This window comes from Rhinolophus sinicus, linkage group LG17 (assembly GCF_036562045.2).
Source record: "Rhinolophus sinicus isolate RSC01 linkage group LG17, ASM3656204v1, whole genome shotgun sequence".
NCBI classification, from domain to species: Eukaryota; Metazoa; Chordata; class Mammalia; order Chiroptera; family Rhinolophidae; genus Rhinolophus; species Rhinolophus sinicus.
Window position 1 is genome coordinate 3,008,874 of NC_133766.1, and position 22,073 is coordinate 3,030,946.

At 45.6% G+C, this 22,073-nt stretch overlaps 1 protein-coding gene across 3 annotated transcripts in view; it reads left to right on the top strand.

The window, feature by feature from the left end:
- The window catches only part of MPZL1 (myelin protein zero like 1), a 28,452-nt gene that overhangs the window by 1,643 nt on the left and 4,736 nt on the right, over positions 1-22,073 (top strand). The window contains exons 2-6 of one of the 3 annotated variants that reach the window (XR_012492859.1): positions 12,566-12,732; positions 15,400-15,613; positions 16,337-16,469; positions 17,651-17,749; positions 18,885-18,987. Coding sequence is in view for 2 of the 3 variants with exons in the window: in XM_074322185.1 (XP_074178286.1) it covers positions 12,566-12,732; positions 15,400-15,613; positions 16,337-16,469; positions 18,885-18,987 (617 nt within the window). In the remaining variant the exon portion in view is untranslated. Of the gene's footprint in view, positions 1-12,565; positions 12,733-15,399; positions 15,614-16,336; positions 16,470-17,650; positions 17,750-18,884; positions 18,988-22,073 lie in introns of those variants that run through there. The other 2 variants (XM_074322185.1, XM_074322186.1) reach the window with 2 other exon arrangements.

Here is a 22,073-nt window from a genome sequence, read left to right on the forward strand (position 1 = left end):
ACATTAACGGATAGTAATACGAAAAGATCACTACAATGATATCGACATATACCTTGGCCATACCTAGCTCTTCAGTAATGAAAGCTGAATGCTGGTATGTGAAAGTCAGCATCTGATGTTGTTGGTTAGTTTTAGAAAAATATTGAATGTTTCTTCTTGCCAAGTCACCTTTTCCTGGTCACGGATACTGTACATAGCTGTTCACGTTTTACAGGAAACCTTCTTGAGTTTGATCTAGGTACTGTTATTCAGCAAACATTTACTAAGCACCTTTTAAGTATTAAGCACCAAAAGTATTCTAGGAAGCAGATTCCTGCCCTCACTTAATTAACAGGTCAGCAGGAGAAGCACAGTGTCATAAGCAATGTAAGAAGTCTTTCAATAATGGTGTGCTGTGAGAGCACAAGAAGATCATCATCTCGGACCAAGTTCAGGCCACTGGAGAAAAGGGTGCTTAAGCTGTGTAGGCACGGGGGGAGGAAACAGTACAGACAGAGTCATGAATGAATGTGTTGGTCGGTCACTGTGGTGGGAGGTTGGAGTGTCTAAGAGAGAGGGTGAGAGTTGAGGCAGGACAGCCAGCGGAGGCACTAACTCACAAAGGACCTCGTTTGTCTTTGGTAAGGCTGGATTTTATCCTAAAGGCTGTGGGAAGTCCTGCGAAGGACTGCAGTTGTGAAGGATGGATTAGAGTGGTGTGAGGCTGAAGACACCAGAGGGTGATTGTAACAATCCAGCGGGATATGAAGGGAGAACACACTGGTGAAAGTGAATTTGATAGGGCTCGGAAATTGATTTGACGTGGGCTTGAGAAAGGAGTTGTGTAAGACGATCCTAACTAAGGTTTGGGGCATATTTTTGGAAAGTGGGGCTTTTCACAGAGGAAGAGTATGGGCTGAGAGAACAGGAGTGTTGGAGAAAGATGCTGACAAAGTTTCTTTTGCATATGTTGAGTGTGAGGGGCTGCTGAGACATCCCAATAGAAGTGGGCAGGTGACAGTAGGGTGGATGGTTCTGGTTGGAAATACAGATTTGGGAAGCTTTATGTGGATAGTAATTAAGACTACGGATTGCTTGAATGAAGTCACCAAGGGAGAGTGTATTGAAGGAAATAACAGAGGGCCAAAAAGACAGAGCTGTAGGGTATAAAAAGCCCCCGAGAAGGAAGCTTGAGGAGTAACAGAAGAGCTTCCCAAGAGCCAAGACAGACCCAGGACAGGAGACTGTGTGTCTTGGAAACCAAGTGAGGGTGAAGGGGTTTTTTTGTTTTTTTTTTTAATTTTTTTTTTTTAATTGGGTAACTGTGTTTTTTCCAGGACCCATCAGCTCCAAGTCAAGTCGTTGTCCTTCGTTCTAGTTGTGGAGGGCGCAGCTCAGCTTCAAGTCTAGTCACGGCTTTTAATCTAGTTGCAGGGGGTGCCGCCTACCATCCCATGTGGGAATTGAACCAGCAACCTTGTTGTTAAGAGCTCGCTCTCTAACCCACTGAGCTAACCGATCGCCCAGAGGGTGAAGTTTTAAGGAAGAGAAAGTGGTTAATGGCGTCAGATAAGAGAGATTGAATATGATAAGAATTCACTGGATTTGGCAATTGGGGTACCCTTGGGGACCCTGTGCCAGTGTCTCACGTTATTCTCCAGCCACGTCCAGGTTATAAGTGGTATATACCTTTCTCCAAAGGGTGTTGCTGGGAAATACAGGTAAAGGACTCAGGTTCCTGAGAAAAAAGGGTGTTAAAAATGCAAATATTTGAAATCTTCCAACTGGCTAAGAAGAGCAGAGAGAAAGTGAGTAAGTGAGTAGTAATTAGGGAGAAATTTTCAAATAGCTTATGCATATATTATCTACATAGCTAGATAGATACAGATGATATGTCTGTCTGTCTATCGAGCGACCAATCGATCTTTCTATTTATCTTTTTTCAGCCAGGTATAAGTCCTGTTTCTTTGCTCATAGGAATTTGGACATAAAACTAGGTTCGTGTAATATCTTTTGCTCTTTCCTCGTTTATTGAGTGCTTACTATATGCCAAGCCTCTGTGAAGCAGTCTGCATGCGTATCTCACCTACTTACAACTCTGTGTGATTGCTGTTGTTATTTGTTTCACAGAGGGGCTGTGTAACTTGTCCAAGGTCACCTAGTAAACACATGGTGGAGCTGGGCCTCCAACTCCAAAGCGTGTATTTGGAACCGCTCTGCTGTGTTGTAGAATTTCTCTTTCGTAACCTCCAGCCACTTTAGGGGAGGCTTCCTGGCTGCCTTCAGTGTTTACAGAGAGTCCTTTCACTGTCCCAAGGCATCCCCGATGTCCTCCTCTGTGTGGTGACGGTTGTGCCAAGAAGCCCGATGCTTACTGATGCCTATGGAGGGACAAAGCTGCCGTTTGGAGCCATCCTTACTGTAGTGCAGAATTGGTGCCACCCACACGGACTGCTCCTGGCGGGGGAGGGGGGTGTTAAGGGTGTGGTCTTCACTCTCACTCTCCTGCTGCTCCCTCCTGATAACCCAGCACCAATCCTTTCCACTGAGTGGCTGACACCCTACTAGGCTCAGGACGGTTCCTTGCCCTCATCAGGAGGCACTGCTGTGGAGCAAGCCGCCGAGCCTTACCCCTTTGCCTCGAACTTTGCATGCTCCAAATACAAAGTATCAGAGATACAGAGATATAGCCCCATGTATCTCTCCTTTCCTAATTGGGCCTCCCCTTCACGCACTGGCCAGTGTCCTCATGGTTTCCCGCTGTCCCTCGTGCCTTTCTCTCAGTCAGTCACTCGAGACAAAACTTAGCATCATGGAGTCCTTCCTTTCTCTCGTCCCCTTCCCAGGATTTAGTCCGAGCCCTGCCGATGTGCACCTTCTGTTTGTGAGTCCAGCTCTTCCTGTGCCAGGTCAAGCGCCAAGCATTTTGGTCCAGGTTACTGCTGGAGCCTCCTCATGGGTGCCCCCAGGGCTAGTCATGTTCCCCTCACGTCAACCCTCTCAGCTGTTGCCCGAGGGGTCTCTCCTGGGCAGATTTAGCCGTGCTGCTCTTCGGCTGAGACTCTCCATGCCTCCCCACCATCTCTAGGATAAGCTCAAGCCCTTAGCTCGATGCATGTGTCGTTTTTCTTACATTTCATTGATTGTTTGCAACCTTTCTGCGTGGTAATCTGTTTTGTCTCTGCTGTTTTCACCCTCCGTCCTGATTACCCTTCTCCCCGTGTATTTACCTGGCTAGCCCTGTGTAGCCTTCCCTTCTCAGATGCAGTCCCATCGGGCAGACTTCCCCAGGCAGGGCGAGCGAGCACCCTGCCCCTCAGCTTCCCCCCATCACTTTATCGCAGATTGGCTTTTTATATGATCGGCTCTCTAAATGCAGGAACTGTGCCTTGTGCGTCTTTGGGTCTCCACTACTTAGCACAATATCTGGAACGCAGTGTGTTTAGTCAGTCCTTTGGGAAAAAATCTTCTAAATGCCACTTTCCTCTTTCTGTTTCTTCACATCTCCGCCCAAAGATCCACATTTACCGTGTTGCCCTGCTTAAAAGTGGTGCCCACTTTGCACAGGGTTGGGTCCCAAGTGCTCAGCCTATGTCTTCCACATTTTGTTTTTCAATTTTTATTAGTTTTTTTTTTAACCACACCAGCGACATAGGCTGGGGCGCAAGATCGCAAATGCTCCACGTTTTCAACTTTACAGTTTTCTCCTGCTCCAGCCAAATTAATCTGTATAATTCATTTGCAAACATCATCTCATGTTTTTCTCTCTCTGCAAAATGCCCTTCCTGTGTGTCTATCTTGATTCTTCTCAATTCCAGGTCAAATTCAAGTGCCTTTCCTCAAATTTAGTCCATTTGCTACTTTTAGGGGGATGCTTTCGTAGGAACATTCTTTGGGATAAGGTGGTATAAACAGGAAATAAAACACAGACCCCACGGCATGTAGTCCGTGCTTGGACGGCTGCGCTGCACTGCGCCCAGACCGAGCACACAGTAGGTGCTTAGAGTTTGCTGTATACATCCTTGCGGACGTGTATGTGTGTATGTGTGGTACCTAATGAGACTGCCCCCCCATAGCATCCAGCACATATTAGCTATCCAATAAATGAGTTGTCTCATTGATGTTATTACCTTTTTTTGTTTTGTTCTAACAAAGCCTCCATCTCAACAGGGAGGGGCCGATGTTTCCATTCCTCTCTCATCTTTTACTTCCTGTCCAGGGGTGAGCATTTACACTCTGAACTCTTCCTGGCAGGGATAAATGGGTGCTGGTTAACTGGACTCTTTCGCCAGATTTTTCTAAGAGTCAGAGCTTGACTGGGGTTTGGTGTCCATTTAAGGGCAAGCTGGTTTGTTTCATTTGTTTTAGGAAAAAAAAAAAAGGTGCGTATACGTTTCGTTAACCATAACTTCACATTACAGGAATCCTAAAAATTCAGCAGTTATCAGTCTGTTTACTCCTTCAGTGTTCTTTGAGAGCTATCTGACTGCCAGGAAGTCTCCTATATGTTGGACGCACAGAGACCAAGTAAGATGGAGCTTCCCCCGTGAAGGAGTCTGGTGAGGAGTTTGGGAGGATTGCAGTCACACCGCCTAAAAGATTTTGCTTCTCGCGGGAAGGTGTCACCTCTGTAGACTGCAGCCCCAGAGAGTGTACAAGAAATACCGGGTCGTGGGGCAGAAGAGGCGGTCCAATCAGATCAGAGAGGGCTTTCCCGAAGTCAGGTTTGAGATTCTGCAGGGTTTCAGAGGTGGGCCTCGTTCCAAGCTGAGTGAGTACACGCATTGTGTGCCCAGAGGCATGCCCATTGCGTGGCATATTGAAGAAGTAGGTGCCAGCTGATACCAGCTCACCAGCCACAGCCCTCACCTAGTGAAAAGCAAGCAAAGGGGGACGTTACCTTGAAAAGCCTAATGTTCCATGCTGAGGAACGGGGCTTTGGGGAGCAGTGGGGAAGCTTTTAAACTAGGTTCAAAATAAGAAATTGGCGTGGACAAGTCAGCATTTTATTAAGAACCTGCCCAAAGAAGAGACGGGCAGTGGCTCTGAGAGCCCTTATCCACACCTCTGAAAAGGACGAGGTGTTTCCTTCCCCATAAAATTCACTGCCCCCCACCCCCCGTGTGTATGTGGTTAGTCTGTGTCTAGCTTCAGGCTGCCATGGCCGCACACTCTGGTTGTATACCCCTTACCAAATTCGAACTCAAAAACCAAGCAGAGCAGTGGTTTTCAGGCTCTCTTCGCTAGATTCCCAGGGGGTTCTGGCAACCGTGCTTTTGAGCTTCCAAATGTCTGGTGTACATTTTGTTTGTTTCTGAGGTATCTTTTTAACCATTAAGATAATTATAAAGAACAGGGCACACAGATCCAAAGTAATATACATAATCCAGCTTCTTTGCAGACCACTGGCACGTTAACCGCGGCAGTGGGTGCATTGTTTAGAATACAGCAGATTTTTGCAATTTCTGTGTTTGCACTTAAACTCTTAAGTGTGTGATTAAGAAGGTAATAGAGCACTGCCCTCATCTTTTGAAAAAGTGAGGTCCATGCACGTGCACTAATATATATTTCACGAGTCAGTGTACCTGTCTAGATAGTGGTTACAAGTTTAGCATCACCTGAGGACCTTTAAAAGCCCTGATGCCCCGGCCACACTCCACACTGATTAAATCAGAAGCCCTGGAGGTAGGGGCAGGAGCCCGGCATCAGTATTTTTTAATAGACTTTATTTTTCACAGCGAAATTGAGAGAAGGCTTATATACCCATATGCCGTGTACCCATATTCCCCCAGCCCCCACTCATGCGTGTCTCCCTCATTATCCCCATCCCCACGGGAGCAGCCTGTTTGTTACGGTAAATGAGCCTACACTGACACGTCACCACCCAGAGTCCATCATTACGCTAGGTAGAGTCACTCAGTGTGGAGCATTCTGTGGGTTTGGACCAATGTGCAGTGACATGTATCCACCATTACATCACCATACAGAGGGTTTTCGGGAGTCTCAGTGGCATCAGTGTTTTTTGAACGCTCTCTGGGTGGTCCCCCTGTACAGCCAAGGTTGAGGGCAGTGTGCTTGCTGTATTGTAGTTCCCGGACTGACTTATTGTAAGTTCTGAATGCCTCTTGTCTGACTTGCAGGTGAAAACTATCTTAATCTCCTTTATCCCTTGGGTTGGTTTCCCATAAGATTCTGTTTGAAGAAAGGATCCTGTTAGAGCTGGATAGTGAGCATAATGGAAAAAACAACCACACTGGGCTTTGGAGTCAGACGGTTCTAGATTGAACTGTTTGCTTCACGTTGGCTAAATGACTAGGGCAAGTTTCTTCGCCTGTCTGAGCTTCTAGCCAATGGATAATACCCAAGGGTGTTGTTGAAAACTAATAAATGTACCATCATTTAGTGGTGCTCAACCCACAGTAAGCACTCAACATGTGGTCATTTTCCATGGCTCCGTTTCTTTTTGCCCTGTTTTGGAGGCAAGGAACACCCTTCTTGGCCATCAGCCATGGGCATATCCTTTGCAATCTCTTGTTCTGTTGTTGCTCTAGTATTTTCTATTGGCCTTTTCTGGTTTGAATTTTGGTTCAGGTATCTTCTGACATACGGTAGACCTTCTGATAGGATTTGAGAGCAGGGGAAGGTAGATTTAAGGTCCGGTGGTCTTTTGCTTGAATAGAATTTTCATATGCCACTTCAGCACCTGGGAAGTAGGACGCATGAGCATGAGCACATAAGTCTGTTATGTATCAGATAAGAACGCCCCCGGAGCTCTCAATGTGCGTTCTTCATGCCGAGCATTTCAGTCCACGGTAACCTGTCAGAACTAAAAGGATCTGATTTCTTACCGAGAGTTTCGCATTTTCATCTGCTTGCTAAGAACCGAGAAATGTTTGGACTTGATACAGAAGACACAGTTCAGGTTGACCACACCTGTGGCATGTGGTGACTGCTTGACTTTGGTCTTGAGTGGATTTCCTGGCTGTGGAAAGTCTCTGCACCTGCGCAGCCAGGGCCACTGCACTTGTCCCCACGAGACTGTCAGTCCGGTAAGGGCAGAGGCTGAGTCCCAGTGTGGTTTGCAGGAATGAATGGTTGATTGAAAAAAGGAAAGCAGTCGCAGGAAAGAACGCGGAACAGTACACACACACAGAGGAGGGCAAAGAAGCAATGCCAGGGCCTCATGGAGTCAAATGATTAGTTCAATCACTGGCCTGATTCAGGGCCTTTTGAATCGCTCTCATTTCAGAAACAGAAAGATCTTTGTTGGTGCAAAAAAGGTTGAGGATAGAGATGTGGCCAGCTGGTCATCCATCATGAGTGGAAGAAATTGACTCTGAGAGGAATTTGGTGATCCTGTGGGTTCGGAAAAGTACATGGACTTTTGTGTGGAACATTTCAAAAGATGAGTCTCCTTTGGGATTCCCTCATCCAAATAGGAAGACGGCTCTCGGAGGAAACCTACCTGAGCTGCCTCTGACATAGTGTCACCGTTCAAACTTGACCTTGAGTAATCTCTGCAAACGCCGTTTGTTTGGGGGCCTTCTAGTTAAGCCATTTGTGGTGAAGTATGTCATTTTTCTGGCTTAGCTTATCTGAGTTTTGTTGGGTACCTTTTAGTCATTCGTTCATTCATTCATTTCAAACAATATTTGTTGAACACACGACAAAAGGCAGGCATTTGTGAGGTAACGAGAATGTAATAATGGACGGGGTGGACACAGTCCCTGCGCCGTCCTGGCTGCCGACAGTCGGTCATTCCACAGAGTGAAGACGCCTTGACAAGGGAGGGTCAGGATGGGGCAGGAGGAGGCGCAGGGTGCGGCGGATGCCAGGAGGAAGTCACTTCCAGACTGAGGCCTGAAGCGTAACTTCAGACAAAGAGTGTCAAGGACTGCGTTCCTGACAAATGAAAAGCTTAATTTATTAGGATTTAGGGCTCACTGAATAGAGCAGAGCATATGTTCGGAGCCTCCCCTTACTTTGTGCCGTCCAGCTACGGGAGATCCGACAGAGCCCTGACTGCTGGAAGGAGGGCGCCCACTTCTGCTGCCGGGTGGGCCTGTTCTAGGAGGGCTGTGAGGTCTCCTACCTGACATCTGCGTTGTCCTACTGACGCTCATCCTCAGGTGGCTCTGCTTCATCCAGCCTGGTGTTAGGCATCCCCGTGGACGCTGTGAGGGCAGCACGGTCTGAGGCTTTCCCGGGAGCATTCTGGAATCAGAGAAGTCAGTCTTATCTATCACTTGACTGATGTCTGCCTTTCTCTCTTTAAAACAGCAGTTTGTATTATGAAAAATAAAATACAGAGGGTGCCCCCCCAAAAAATGTATACACATTTTAAGAAAGAAAAAAGCTGTATTCAAATTGTAATACTCAGGATATACCGATCACAAAAGATGAATCCAAGTCATGTGCATACATTTTTTGCCCCTCCCCCGGTATCTATGAGAGAGAAAGAGAGAGACAGTCAAGTGTGTGTGTGTGTACAGTTTTCAGAGGAAACCTTAAAATGAGCCCCAGTGCCCTCACCACTAGCCTAGGAAAGTAAGCGTTACCCTCAGTGTGTACCTTTTTCATCCAGCCCCCTCCACCCTGTTCCAGTCATAACCACTGGTCTGAATTTGGTGTTCAGTGTTCTCTTCTGTTTGTCTCTTTTAGTATGATGTAAAAAGTCATATTCATGCTTGTGTTAGGACATACTACAGAATCAGACTATCACTGTACCAGCAGCAAACGGGGTAGGCCAGAAAGCTGTTTAAATAAACGGCATGCCTGTACTCTTTGAAGCAGGAGCATATACAACCAACATCAAAGCGTTTCAAAAAACGCTTTAGAAACAAAAGCCTTCTTTCAATTTCAAGGAGAACCTTAACAGGGTTTGTTCAAAAGATGAGGCTTTTACAAACGGGATACTACAAATGGACCCAATAGTCACACAACAAACAATTACTTCATCAGGTAACAGTTTTATTTGTTCTTTTTTCAAGTTCTTTTTATTGGGGACAGTGTGTTTCTCCAGGGCCCATCAGCTCCAAGTCGTTGTCCTTCAGTCTAGTTGTGGAGGGCGCAGATCAGCTCCAAGTCCAGTCGCCGTTTTCAATCTTAGTTGCAGGGGGCACAGCCCACCATCCCATGTGGGAATTGAAGTGGCAAAGGTGTTGCTCAGAGCTCGCGCTCTAACCAACTGAGCCATGCGGCCGCCCCTGATAACAGTTTTGAACACACCGTCCAGACTGTGAAAGTGTTTATTCGCTTGAAATAATGCTAGCCCAGTGTATTGCAAATGATTTTATGGTGTGAGAGTTTGAATTCCCTTGGAGTCACATCATCTTGACACGTTAGTGGGAAGGCATTCTGTTATATTACTTCAATAATTCAAACTATTGAAGTAGATCCTGTCAGGAACTAGCCTCGTAGGCAGACCGCTCCTGAATTTGCCTTTTTCTTTGTGGTTGTGATGAATGTTGTTTTGTGTTCGCCATCTGCTTTGCTTTGGCCTAAACGGTGTTGGTTCTCCATCCAAAACAGAAGAAGGTCCAGCTTTGGGTGTCATATTTGACCCCTATAGAAAGGACCCCTGGGAAGTTAATGGCACAGACTTTTTGATAACTTGTCAAATGATTTTTCAGACTCTTTTCACTTGAATTGGTCTCCTACAAGGAAGGGCTGTTTTTATTTGTTTTCTCGCCCTTTGAACTCTAGAGTAACTTAGCTAGATTCCTTACCCAGGAAGAAAGTTAGTTCAGATCCTGTTACCATTTTGAAGTTTATATGTAAGTTAATATGTAACTCAGAATCCAAAGTTGGCAGGATGTAAAAATATTTGTACATTGCTTAATCTTTTTATTTCATTTCGTTTCTGTTTTTACTCCTGAGGCAATTGATTTTTTCCAGGATTCAACAGGAGACGTTTCCCCCCATCTGTGAGTTACTTTTCACAGCAATTTTTACCACTATCCCTTAATTGTAAATCTTAGGCCTAGAAGAAACCTATTTACTATCTTACCCGGACTGGATTCCAGTGGGCAGGGAGGAGGCCCGGTGTAGATGCAAACAATAGCTTCTCTACATTCAGTGTTCCTTGCAGTTGTATCTTTAGCCATTTTAACGAGCCCCTACACAACTCTCTTTTATGACTCTAAAGACGCGCCATGTGAATTCCACGGTGATTTTACTATGTATTTCCATAACACTCCTCCTAGTCACTTAAAAAATAAAGTCTGGACAAAGCACACCATTCCCAATTGTTTCAGAGACCAGTGAACTCATCTCTTGCTTGAGCTGCCTGGAATGGAGTCTGAGAGACAAACCTGTGTTTAGTCGGTCTTGTTACCCACACAGGAGAAACCTACCGACACCATGTAAAAAAAAGTGGTCGGAAAGCACTGTACGGGGCTCGGTAAAAGCCGCGGGGGTCTGTTACGTGCATGGTGAGCACAGGCAGTTTTAAGCAGGGGCGTCCCCTGAGCACCTGGCTCTCAGCGTTTCACACGGTGGATCGATCCCTCTTCCCCCATCTCTCATGCATCACGATTGCCCGAGGCACCTCCAGCCTCTGTGCTTAATAGTCTCTGTACTTGGGGGCGCTCATCACAGGCCGAGGAGACAGGTGACCGGGGGGCTGCTGCAGCGTGTGTGAGGGGAAGCTGGGAGCGGAGGTCTGCGGGGTGGCCAGGAGTTAGTCATGCCGGCTTCCCGGGCCTGTGAGGACTAGGACCTCGTCCTGGCTGGTGTAGGAAACCCTGGAGGGTTTTGAGCAGAGGGGTGGTAAGATCTGACTTGCATTTTGACAAGATCTCTGGCCTCCCTGTGGATCGGTTGCAGGTAAGTGGGTGAGGGTGGAAGCAGCTTGAGAAGTCACTGAAATAACCCGTCAACCATGGTGGTGGTGTGGACCAAGACGGTGGCGTAATTAAGTCTGTCTTCAGTAGGTTGTCTAAAAGCCAGTTAGGGATTTGGTTAGTCTCTTTGGTCAGAATTCTGTGGCTCTAAACCTGGACCCGTGGCCTGCTTCCGTCTTTGTATCACATCTCAGGGTAACAGTCTTGCCAGCAGGCCATGTGGCAGCACTGGTTGGAGAAACTTTATTTACTGACCTTAAAGACCATGCCTTTCCTTGCAGTGCTCGTCACTGTGGAGAAAACGGGTTGAAATCACAGAGTAAATAAGGGTTTCAAACCAGAGCTGCTTCCTGGAATAAACTGGTTACGTCGTCCAGTCTGTGCTCCGTCCTTCATTTTTGAACTCAAGTGCCCCCGGGGCTGCTTTTCTGCCTACCCACAACAGCAAGGGACGCCTTTTGTTTGCTTCTTGTGTAAAAGAAGGGCTTGTTTTGAGGTTTGGACCACAAATAATAATCCATTGTTCCCTATAATAATAATCCACCCTCTTTAGCAGAAAAAATCTGCTTGATGTAGTGTGGCTATCAGTTTATTTAAAAGAATAGCCAAAAGTGCCCATTGTGTCCTGAGAATAAACATTTGGAAGATGGTTGGCAGAGCTGGGGGAGTACTCTCGGTCTCCTTGGCCTGGACTCAGAGTTAAGACCTCGGGAAGAAAAAATTCTGAATATGACCCTCAGTCCCGGGTGACAATAGCCCTCCTTATTCTGCTCATCTGTTACATTCTAAGAATAATTGGAACGCTGTAGATATGGATTCTCTCGAAACTATTGCTTTAACAAATATCTTATTTTGAAGATGGGTGTTTTTAATCTTTTCTGTATTAGCTCTCATTGTTTCCAGTCTTAGGCCAAGTAAGTTTTTTTTTCCTAACCTTCATTTAGTCCATGAAAATGCCTCTTTTTGAGTGAAGATTATTTAATTTCAGCAGCAATCCTTAATATTTCCTGCGGTTGCCTCTGATTATAGATCTTAAAAAAAAAGAGTTGTTTTTATATTCCAAGTGATAGACATTTTAACTACTACTCCCTGGGCTTAGGCTAACTGAAAAAACTCAGAGGGTAAGTGAAAATGTGACCCAGTGTGGTCAGCTATTTCCCGAGTACACATGTATCTAGCAGACTGAAATCAAATGGTAGGTAAGATTCCACTAATGAAAGTAAGATATGCAATTTCTTTTGCCTTAAATCCTTTCTAGGAAAAGGTTCAGTTAAATAATAAACATGGCTTTAAAATGAAGTGATATCTTATCTAGAATAGTTTTCATTGCTTTAAATATGGAGAAGTTCAATGTCCATTCAATTGAAATGTAACAGGTGAATGTGAGAACTATTTAAAGAAGTAAAGATATGGCCTCCACATTATTAAAAACAGACCATCAGAGAAGCAAACCAAGCCGTCCTTCAGTAAGTGAATGGATAAACTGTAGTACTAGTAAAAATATCGTCTTATTAAAACAACAATAACAGCAACAAAACCCCAGCCCGTCAGCAGCGTATCCAGTGTGTCAGAAATACTGGCTATAGAATATTCTGCTGGGAATGTATCGTACACAATGGCAGTGGCTTACTGTATATTTCTAGTAATTTTCTTATATCTTTTCTCTGTCACCTCTGCTGAATGTGCACTGTGGTAGTCATGCTAAATGCCACGCTGAAGCTTTCCTATTCCTCTCTCTCCAGTGACCACTGGCGTGTCGGCCTTGGAGGTATATACGCCAAAAGAAATCTTCGTGGCAAATGGCACCCAAGGGAAGCTGACATGCAAGTTCAAGTCTACTAACACCACCGGGACACTAACCACAGTCTCCTGGAGCTTCCAGCCAGAGGGGGCCGACACCACCGTGTCGGTACGAGTGTTTCTCTGCTCTTGGCGAGTCCTACCCCTCAGCCTTCTCTCCTGGGGTCGTGTAATTAGTGATCTGTTCTTCTGATTGTTCACTTCCAAACCCAGTGAGTTTGGCATCTGTGACAGACTTCGGGGCCCTTCTCTTGCGTCAGACTCTCCAGGAAAAAATAAGTTCGGCATCTCTGACATGCCGTTCATTTCCTTGGGTCTGTGGCTCACTCTCACCTTGCCATCCCCCCAGTTCTTCCTCCATCACGTCCCACTTGGGAATCGATCTTTTCCGCAGAGCAGCCCTGACCGACCTTGTTGACTCAGATCACGATTTATCCTGCATGTTTTCAGCCTCCACCTGCCCCATGTTATTCGTACTTCTTTTAAGTATTTGTTCTCTCTCTCTCCCCACCCCTTTCTGATTTAATTATGAGTTTCTTGATTTATCCTAGAGTTCATATGATTCAGCAAAATTCATTGGGTGTTCGCTGTACAGTGAGTCTGTAGGGGCTTCAGAAATGTGTAAAGCAATCTCTGCTCTCACTCAGGGAGTAATTAGGAGTAAGGATGGCATGTCAGTGACATCACTGTAAGGTGAGCAGCAGAACAGAAATGCAGGGCCAGAGGGTTGAAAGGAAGGTTAGTCAGTAACGAAATGAGTGCTGGGTATGCAGTGGGTGCTTATTAAACATGGACTCTCGTCTGTAAAGTGGAGATAATAGAACGTTCCACAGAGGGGTGTTAGGCGTGTGAGCATCTGGCAGGCGAGTCTCACCTTGCAGGGCAGTTAAGAGCATCAGAGCATCGTTTTCCACGGGTGTTTCATGTTTCTGCACATCTTGCCAGCAGAGACACTGGCTGCCCTCCTTGTGCAGTGATTAGCCTGGGAAGACAGAAATGGAGTGTCGTCTGGAACAGCGGACAGGTTTGCTTACTCTCCAGTATAGTAAACATGATGTCTTCCTTTGGGGCAAACGTCAGGTGGGCTTTCTGCCCATTATAAAAGATGCGGGTTCCCTCAGCTTGGGGCTCAGCTGTGACACAAAGCCTCTGTGTGCACAGCATCCACCTGAGCCCCTCCAGGCCATTGTGTGGGACTTGAGGGGCAAGCGCCACAGACAAAAACCTGCCGCTGCCTGTGTCAGAAGGAATCAGGTCCTTTGTCTCCAAGTCTTCTTCACGGGAATGAAGACTTCACGGGAGTCTCGTGTCTTCTGCCAGTGTCTGTGAACCTGTGGCAGACTTGCAAGGAGAGTAACAGCTCAGAGCCTTCAGAGTTCTTAGCAAGCGTGCCAGGGATGTTAAGCTCAGGGTACATATTTCATAGATGGTTATCCTTATTACGATGCGTGGTTGTTCTTTTTCAGTGGTCATTTGGGCATTGTGGAGGATGGATCAGAGGAGCTTGAGGCCTGGGACGGACGAGCCCATCGTCCAAGATGATGAGGGCATACGATCAGGGTTGTCAGTGGGAATTAAATAGAGAAGAGAGGAATTCAAGAGGTAGGATTGATAGGCTTGGGAGATTAATTGGGTGGGAAGGAGGAAAGAGGAATCCAGGATTCCTCCAAATTTGTGGTTTAGGAGATTGGATGTAGCCGTCAGTCAAGATGAGAGACGCGGGTAGATGAGGTTCACAGGAGAGCGGGACAGATGGGGGGCAGGGGTCGCTGGGTGGTGAAGTGAGAAGGCAGCTGGCTGAGGAGCGTTCCTGCTCAGGGGAACACTATGGGTGGGGAGAAAAGTTTGGGAGTTAACAAAATAGAGACGGCCAGTAAATCTATAGGAATGGATGCGATTGCACAGGCGTTTGTGTGCTCAGAGAGTTCTGAATTGTCCTGTTTGAATTGCCAGTGGAACTCTAATGGTGATTTCTCTCCCTAGCCCCACTGTCACCCCAGCCATGAAAGTCATCAAGCTTCCAGCTGAGCTGCTTGGATTGAAGCCAAGATTAGGATAGCTCCACCCCACCCACCTACACCTCCCACCCCCACAAGGCAGCGTTACCTCCTTCCCAGGTCCTGGGTTTGGCAGTTCCCGAGAGAAATGAGTTCCTTTGCAGTCTTAGGGGAGAATGAGAGTGGAAAGGGAAAGGGATTGAAGCTTGAACCTTCAAAGGCACATGAGAACATTTTGGGTTGTCTGAGCCGTGTTCCTTTGTTCCATGGGAAACTAAGTAAGAGGGAGAAGCCCATCGGATTAACTGATCTGTGATACTCAGGCTTCTGTCTGTATCTTTATGGTAAGCTTTGTGAATTAAGACCGAAACCTTTGCTCTCACTGGCTCCATCGTGGTGTCCTGGCAAGAGCGCTGGCTTGGCAAACGGTCCTGACTTTGACACTGCATCACCACCTATTACCATGGTAACCGTGGGCAAGGGACTCCTTTGAGTCTCCATTTCCTCATGTGTAAAAATAGGGGTGGTATTCGCTATCTCACTGGGATATCGAGAGGATTACGGATGATACACGAGTTTATTTCTTCAACTGAAACAGTATTGAGCCCCATGATGTCTAAACTCCTGTCTGGCTTAGATTCCACGCGAGATCTATAACACAATGTGTTTCTTTCTGCGTGAAGTCTTTTTAAAAGAACCTTTCACAGCATGCCTGCTGTAGAGCTCAGAACTTCTGCCTTTGAGAATAGCTCATGTATTCTTTTTTTTTCTAATTGCAGTTTTTCCACTACTCCCAAGGGCAAGTGTACCTCGGGAATTACCCACCATTTAAGGACAGGATCAGCTGGGCGGGAGACCTCGACAAAAAAGATGCATCGATCAACATAGAAAATATGCAGTTTATACATAATGGCACCTACATCTGTGATGTCAAAAACCCTCCGGACATTGTCGCCCAGCCAGGACACATTCGGCTCTATGTTGTAGAGAAAGGTACTTCCTGAGTATTTTTGCGGTAATGATGTAGTCCCCTTTATCTCGTGTTTAGTTAGAGAAGAAGAGGTGCATTTCAGGTTGTGTTTGAAGGGAGTATTTTTGCCATATAGCTGTGCCCTCCTTTACTGTGGACCTGGGCTCTACCACACATGCCTGGGGACCGGGCACTGCTGCCCGTTCCAACCGGAGCGGCCGGTCTCATCTCTCCATTTATAAACCAGCTGTTGGAAGCTCACTGATCTGACTTCAGCAGCGTTAATTTTCAGTGTTAATTAGAAGCAAGACCACATTCACTGTGGTTGGATGGGCCGAGCAGTGGGCAAGAAGCTTAAGACTGTTTTGATATTTTCTAGGAGAAAGTTTTAATGTTTGCAGAAACAGAACAGCTGTTTCTTCCCTTTTTTGAGACTAAGCAGGAAATGCAGGTTGTGGTGTCTGGGTTTGCTCTGTTGGAGAGTAGCTCAAGGTCACTTCCCGTCCCCAGTGTTCCTTTCATTTTACTGCCTCGAGAGGGATGGTGTGCGGCGACATGCCTAGTTGTGGAGTTCATTCTTTCTCAGCTGATATTTGGGTGCCTTCACTTAGATACTAGGATCTCATACTTTGGATGATAGCGGAGGGTGTGATAACTGCTAAGGGGAGCCACTTGCTTATCAATCTAATCAGATTCCCTTTCTTTGTCGCGATGCACCATAACACTATTTTGTTCTTTCTCTCTAGAGATTTTGCCCGTGTTTCCAGTTTGGGTGGTGGTGGGTACAGTGACTGCCGTGGTCGTGGGTGTCATCCTCCTCGTCACTATGGTGCTGGCTGTCCTCTACAGAAGGAGAAACTCTAAACGGGATTACACTGGGTACGAACCACGGCCTTTGCGGGGAGGGCTGGAGGGAAGGAATCAAGTGTTATACGAACGTTGATATTTTTTATGGAAAAAGAATTGTGAGGAATCAGCTTTCGTGCCAGAATCGGGCCGTCTCCTTAGGAGGTGTTCCGACTCACACAGGCAGAGCTCAGTGGCCTGCGAGGACGTGTGGGACACGACACTAATCCCTATTTTACAGTTTCTTTCCCAGGTTTCGTGCCGTGAACTGGTCAGCAGTCTGAGCTCTGTGTTTCAATACCATCCACTCTGCCGTGGGCAGGGTTAAGCCACAGACGTCACTTACCCGATTTAAGGGTTTAACGTTCAGCTCTTGGCAGGCATCTCACAAGGTTCTTGTTTGCAGTTAGGCAAATATAAAACTAGTCAAGAAGAGCTGTGCTGATAAACGACATCACACCCCCCCCGCCCCCGTGCAGTGACACAGGGCTTCTTCTTTTTATAGTTTTGTTGGCAGTTGTGTGGCTTTGATCACCCTTGAATGCATGGCTGGACTCATTTAAACTGGGGTACTGAGGGTTGGACACCAACATATACCAGCAGTAAAGAAAAGTCGACTGTCTTTGTTTATGGCTTCTCAAAGAGAACACACTTGAGCACAGGGTGTGTGTCTAATTGAAGGACCTTCTCTCTTCCCCACTCCAGCTGGAAGGCTAACCACATAAGCTAAATAAGACACGCGGTAAGACAGAGTGGAGGCGGGATTCCAGCTGACGTAGCACGAGCACGGGCTTCCCTTACCCACCCCGAGGGGTCTGTGCTCTGAGGCTTGCGTGCCCTGGACTCCTGGGCTGGTGGACGGTGGGAACCTCTCTCTCTGGGCTCTGCGGCTCTAGTTTTTAGGAGTGCTGTGTTTTAACGAGTGTGAGTGTCAAACTCAGATCCCACTGGCTTGGAATGCCTCTGTTCTGCTGACTGTCTAGCCCCTTGCATGGTGAGTGTGTTTTGATGACCTGTAACTGGAGTGTTGGTTTTCAACCCGAGACTCATCCAGGGTGCTGACATGCCAGTGTCTGTAGTTCTTGCTTTGGGGTTAATTGAGGGGCAGAAAAGTGTGCTGTAGAATGCTGCATGGCCTGGTTAACGCTGCTCTTCTTCTTCCTTTGGTTTTTTCTCCCTCCCCCGCCTTTTCTACCTTGGTGTCCTGGGATCAGGTCCTGCTAATCTTCCACTTCTTAAGAAAAGCTGACATAGACGACACACTGGGCCTCTAACAGGCCTGGGTCTCCTCTTCCACTCCCACTAGACACATGGTAACTAATCCCATTGCCCATTGCTGTTAATAGTCATGTGTGTGTATTCAGCTCATGTCCCTTGTTGGCAACTAACCGACTAGCTCTGAGCTAACACAACAGCTATTATGGTCTGTCCACGAATATGTCACGTGTCTGTGTTAGAAACATGTTGTCCTAGTGTCCCAACAAAATGGGGTGGTCAGGTCACACAGAGGTTTATGATTATCTGAGTATATATGTTCATTGTATAAAATGCCTTTGTGTGTATGTGTGTGTGTGTGTGTATGTGTGTGTGTGTGTCATATATGAATTTTATTATTAATGATGGAGACCCCTTTGTATTAGAATATGTGTCAAACCATTTTGGTTTGGGGTATATAAGCCCCATTTCAGAGAAGGCACAGTTAGCAGAATGCGTTGTATGCTTTGCTCTTAGCAATGACACTTTAAATGTGATCCTCCCCAAACTCTAAAGATTTAAACTATATATATATGTATATATATATATATACATAAAAGACATAAGATCTATTGATGATACATTCCTAATGAGTTACCTCCTGGCATTCACTTTCCCTGATTTACTTATGAGCTCGGCCTTGTTAAAGACTCCTGTGCCCCCCAAAAAAGTTCAGCCTGTGTGACACGGCACTCTGCAGGGGAAACAAAATATAGGGAACTAGGGATTGGAAGGCATGAGATGGTCAAGGCTATGACCCTGGATGTGCATCTGTAGTTTTTGAAATACATTCCGAAGATGTATTTGATGACCACAAAAGTGAATTACCATCAAGAAGGTATAGCTGTGCCCTTAAACCTTCATCCCTAAGGAGGGTTGGTTGATGGCAGGGGAAAAAGACAAAGCACCAAAGGATAAATCATAGCCGGAATCCCAGCCAGCAAACATCATTATTGTAAACTGGGCAAGGAGCTTACACCACACCGGTGTCTGTACCTCCCCCAGCAGTGACTAAAGATCAGGGATAGAATATTGTTTCAAGATATGTGATTGTTTTGATGCCCATTGTTTTGTTGTGTTTTGTTTTTATACATCTGCCGCTTGAGCTTGTCATCACTTGCATTTCTGTTTGTTTCCACTTATTTAAAAAAAAATTGTTTTTTACATTTGTTCTCCAAATTGCCAACTTATCAGCTGCAGCACATCAGAGAGTGTGTCACCGGTTAAGCAGGCTCCACGGAAGTCCCCCTCCGACACAGAGGGTCTAGTAAAGAGCCTGCCTTCTGGATCTCACCAGGTAACGGCTGACTGCGGTTCTGCCCACCATGCCGTGCTCTGCAGCTGGGGGCTGTGTCACTGTCCTGGGCACCGGAAAGAATACTGAGCCGTGACAGAGAAAGAGTGCGAGACAGATAGACAGATGGAAACAGAGAGACAGAGGGATGTAAAGAGGTTTTTCAGGAGGACCACACGCAAGTATGTGGAGAAGAGTCTGACCTGAGTAAAGCTTTCCACTAAACCATCACTAACACACTGTTTACTCACAATGTGGCTGCTGTGGCCCATGTGGAATTAGGAGGTGGCTTTGTCAGATGTAAAAGATTCTTCTTAATCACTCAGGGAAATAAATCCAGTGAACTAGATTCCATCTTGAGGTGCTTTATGAGACAAGGAATTAGTGGGGAAACGTTGATCTGGGTGTTGATAATAAAACAAAAATGATTTTGTACGGCTTCTCTAGAAGCATTTAGATGGATGGTTGGCTTGATGAACGAGGAGAGGGTTTGGTGTCTACTTCTGGTAGAAAGCACCGAAGACAAGTAACTTCTATTTGGGATGCAGCACACACTCTAGCATCGTGGCTAATGTTGGTTTTGGCTATGCTCTCGTAACTCTAATTGTGCCATGGCAGAAATTCCATAGCTCAGTCCCATTCTCTTCTTCGGGGGTGGAAAGCATTCTAAGGAATTTGGCTTGTCATTGCTTTGTCCCAAGGAGGTGCTTTGTGGGGGCAGATGGATTTAAGAGGAAGAAAAGAAAAGAACAGTGTTTTGTGAAAGAAGTGCCCATAGGCTCACTCCACGGTTTTTATGTGTGGTGAGGAAACTGGCACTGTGGTGATGGATTTGTCAAAGCTCGTAGTCAGGGAGCAACAGCACTGGGGCTCGGACAGCACACTGTCTGGCACAGCACCAGGCTCACCGCTTATTCCTGTTCTGTCTGTCTGTCTGTCTGTCTGTCTGTCTGTCTCTAGCTCTGTCTTGGTCTCTCTGATTAAATAGTGTCTCTCAGATACCTCAGGGCACTCATTTGGACTGTGAGTGGAAACGGGGTTGTGGAAAAAGCCGTGAGCGTTGCAGACAGATGTCACATCTATGGAAGCCTTGGGAAGTCTTTCTTCTGCCCTTGAAGTGCTATGTATGGGCGTTGCTCATGTGTTGAAAACAAACTAGAGAGATAAAAAAGATGGTTGTTGGACACTGAAAAATCAGGTTGCGTATGCAGCACGGTGATGCCTGAGCAGAAGGAAACCAACCAGGGGAACCCCAGTTACTGCTTTGAGACATTTTCCAGACTGAAGTGCCAGGATGGGAAACAGAGACAGAGCTCAGTTGTCTCACTGAGTTGAGGAGGCAGAAGTCAGAGTTTGGGGAGGCCAAGGCGACTGGGATTTATGAGGTACCAGAGTACCAGAGAAGAAGTGGCACACACAGAGGAAGAACCACCCGAAAAGCAGTAGTTTGTACCAGGCCTGGCGCTCACACAGTTGGTATTCCTAAAATCCACAGTGGAGAAACCTCTTAATATTGGTTGGGGCCCTCAGAATGATGCCTTCGTAATGGGGCTAAGTTAGTACCAGGATGTGGACCCATCATAACAAAGCTTTCAATAAAAGGAAGCCTTTAAATAATAAAATTAATCTAAAAGTTATTTTAGCTGCGAGCCAGAAAAATCCAACACTCCTTACAAGAATACAACAAAACCTAGCACCCAACAATGTAAACTTCACATTTCTAGCATCAATCAAAAATTACTGTGCATACAAAGCAGCAGGAACATACAATATATAACCAGAAGAAAAATCAATCAATAGAAACAAACCAAGAAATGACCGAGATGATGGAATTCGCAGACAAGGACTTTAAAACAAGTCTTATAAATCTTACAAAGAAACTGAAGGATATAAAGGAAAGCTTTACATAATGAGGAGAGAATTAGAAATATAAAAAAGGCCAAAATGGAATTCCTAGAACTGGAAAAAAATTGAATGGCGTAAACAATGGATTAGAGTCTACAGAAGAAAAGATCAGTAAACTTGACAGCAATCGAAACTGTCCAAAATGAAGCATGAAGAGAAAGACTGGGGAAAATGAACAGAGCTGCAGTAATAAGCCCGTGGACACTATCAAGCAACCTGACTCGAGTCAGAAGGAAAGAGAGGGGAGTGAGAAAATAAATTTAAAGAACTAAACAGCCAAACACTTTTCCATTCTTTCAGCCATTTCTGCTGGTGTTTATCTTCATATTTCTAAATAATTGTATTATATTGCTACTTCTAGATGTTGTTTTAGTTTCAGTTTTAGATATTATTTATTGACTCCACATTAGGAAAATGGGAATTTAGTTCTTTATCCCCCCCAGCCCTTCTGACCTTCAGATCTCTGACCTCCAACACTGTAAGATAATACATTTGTTTTCAGCCTGTCTAAAATGGTTTTTAGTCTCCCTCGAGCTTGATTGATAATCTGGGTGGGTAGGATTCCAGGTTGGAAATCATTTTTCTTCAGCATTTTTAGGCATTGCTAACTTTTCCAGCTTCCAATGCTAAGTTGATACCGATTCCTGCACCTTTGTGTGGGACCGGCTCTGTTCCCCTTGCCTTAGAATGGTTTTTATTCCTTGTGTTCTGAAATTTCATAAAATTGTGGGTCTGTTTTTATTCACTGTGTTGGCTACTCAGTGGGTTCTTTCAATCCGAAAGCTATGCCCTTCGGTTTTAGGGTATTTTCTTCCATTACTCTTGGACATTTTCCTCCTTTCATTTTCTGTTCTCTCTCTTGGAAATTCCCATTAAGAGTTGGAACATCTCACACACCAATCCTTTAGTTTTCTTTTTTTCTGTTTTGCAGGTTTTGTTCTGCTTTCTAGAAAATTTCTGCAACTTTATCTTCCAACTTTTATTGAGTATTTAATTTCTGCCTGTCTTTTTTTTTTCAAGACCTATTTCTTATTTTCAGATTAAGATATCCTATCCTTGTTTTCATGGATGCATTGCCGTATCTTTGAGCATATCACTTTTTCTTCTGTTTTGTATGTGTGGGTTTTTTTAAATGTTTTCTTCTGTTACTTGCTTTTGTTGTTTCTTTTGAATTCCCTTTTTTG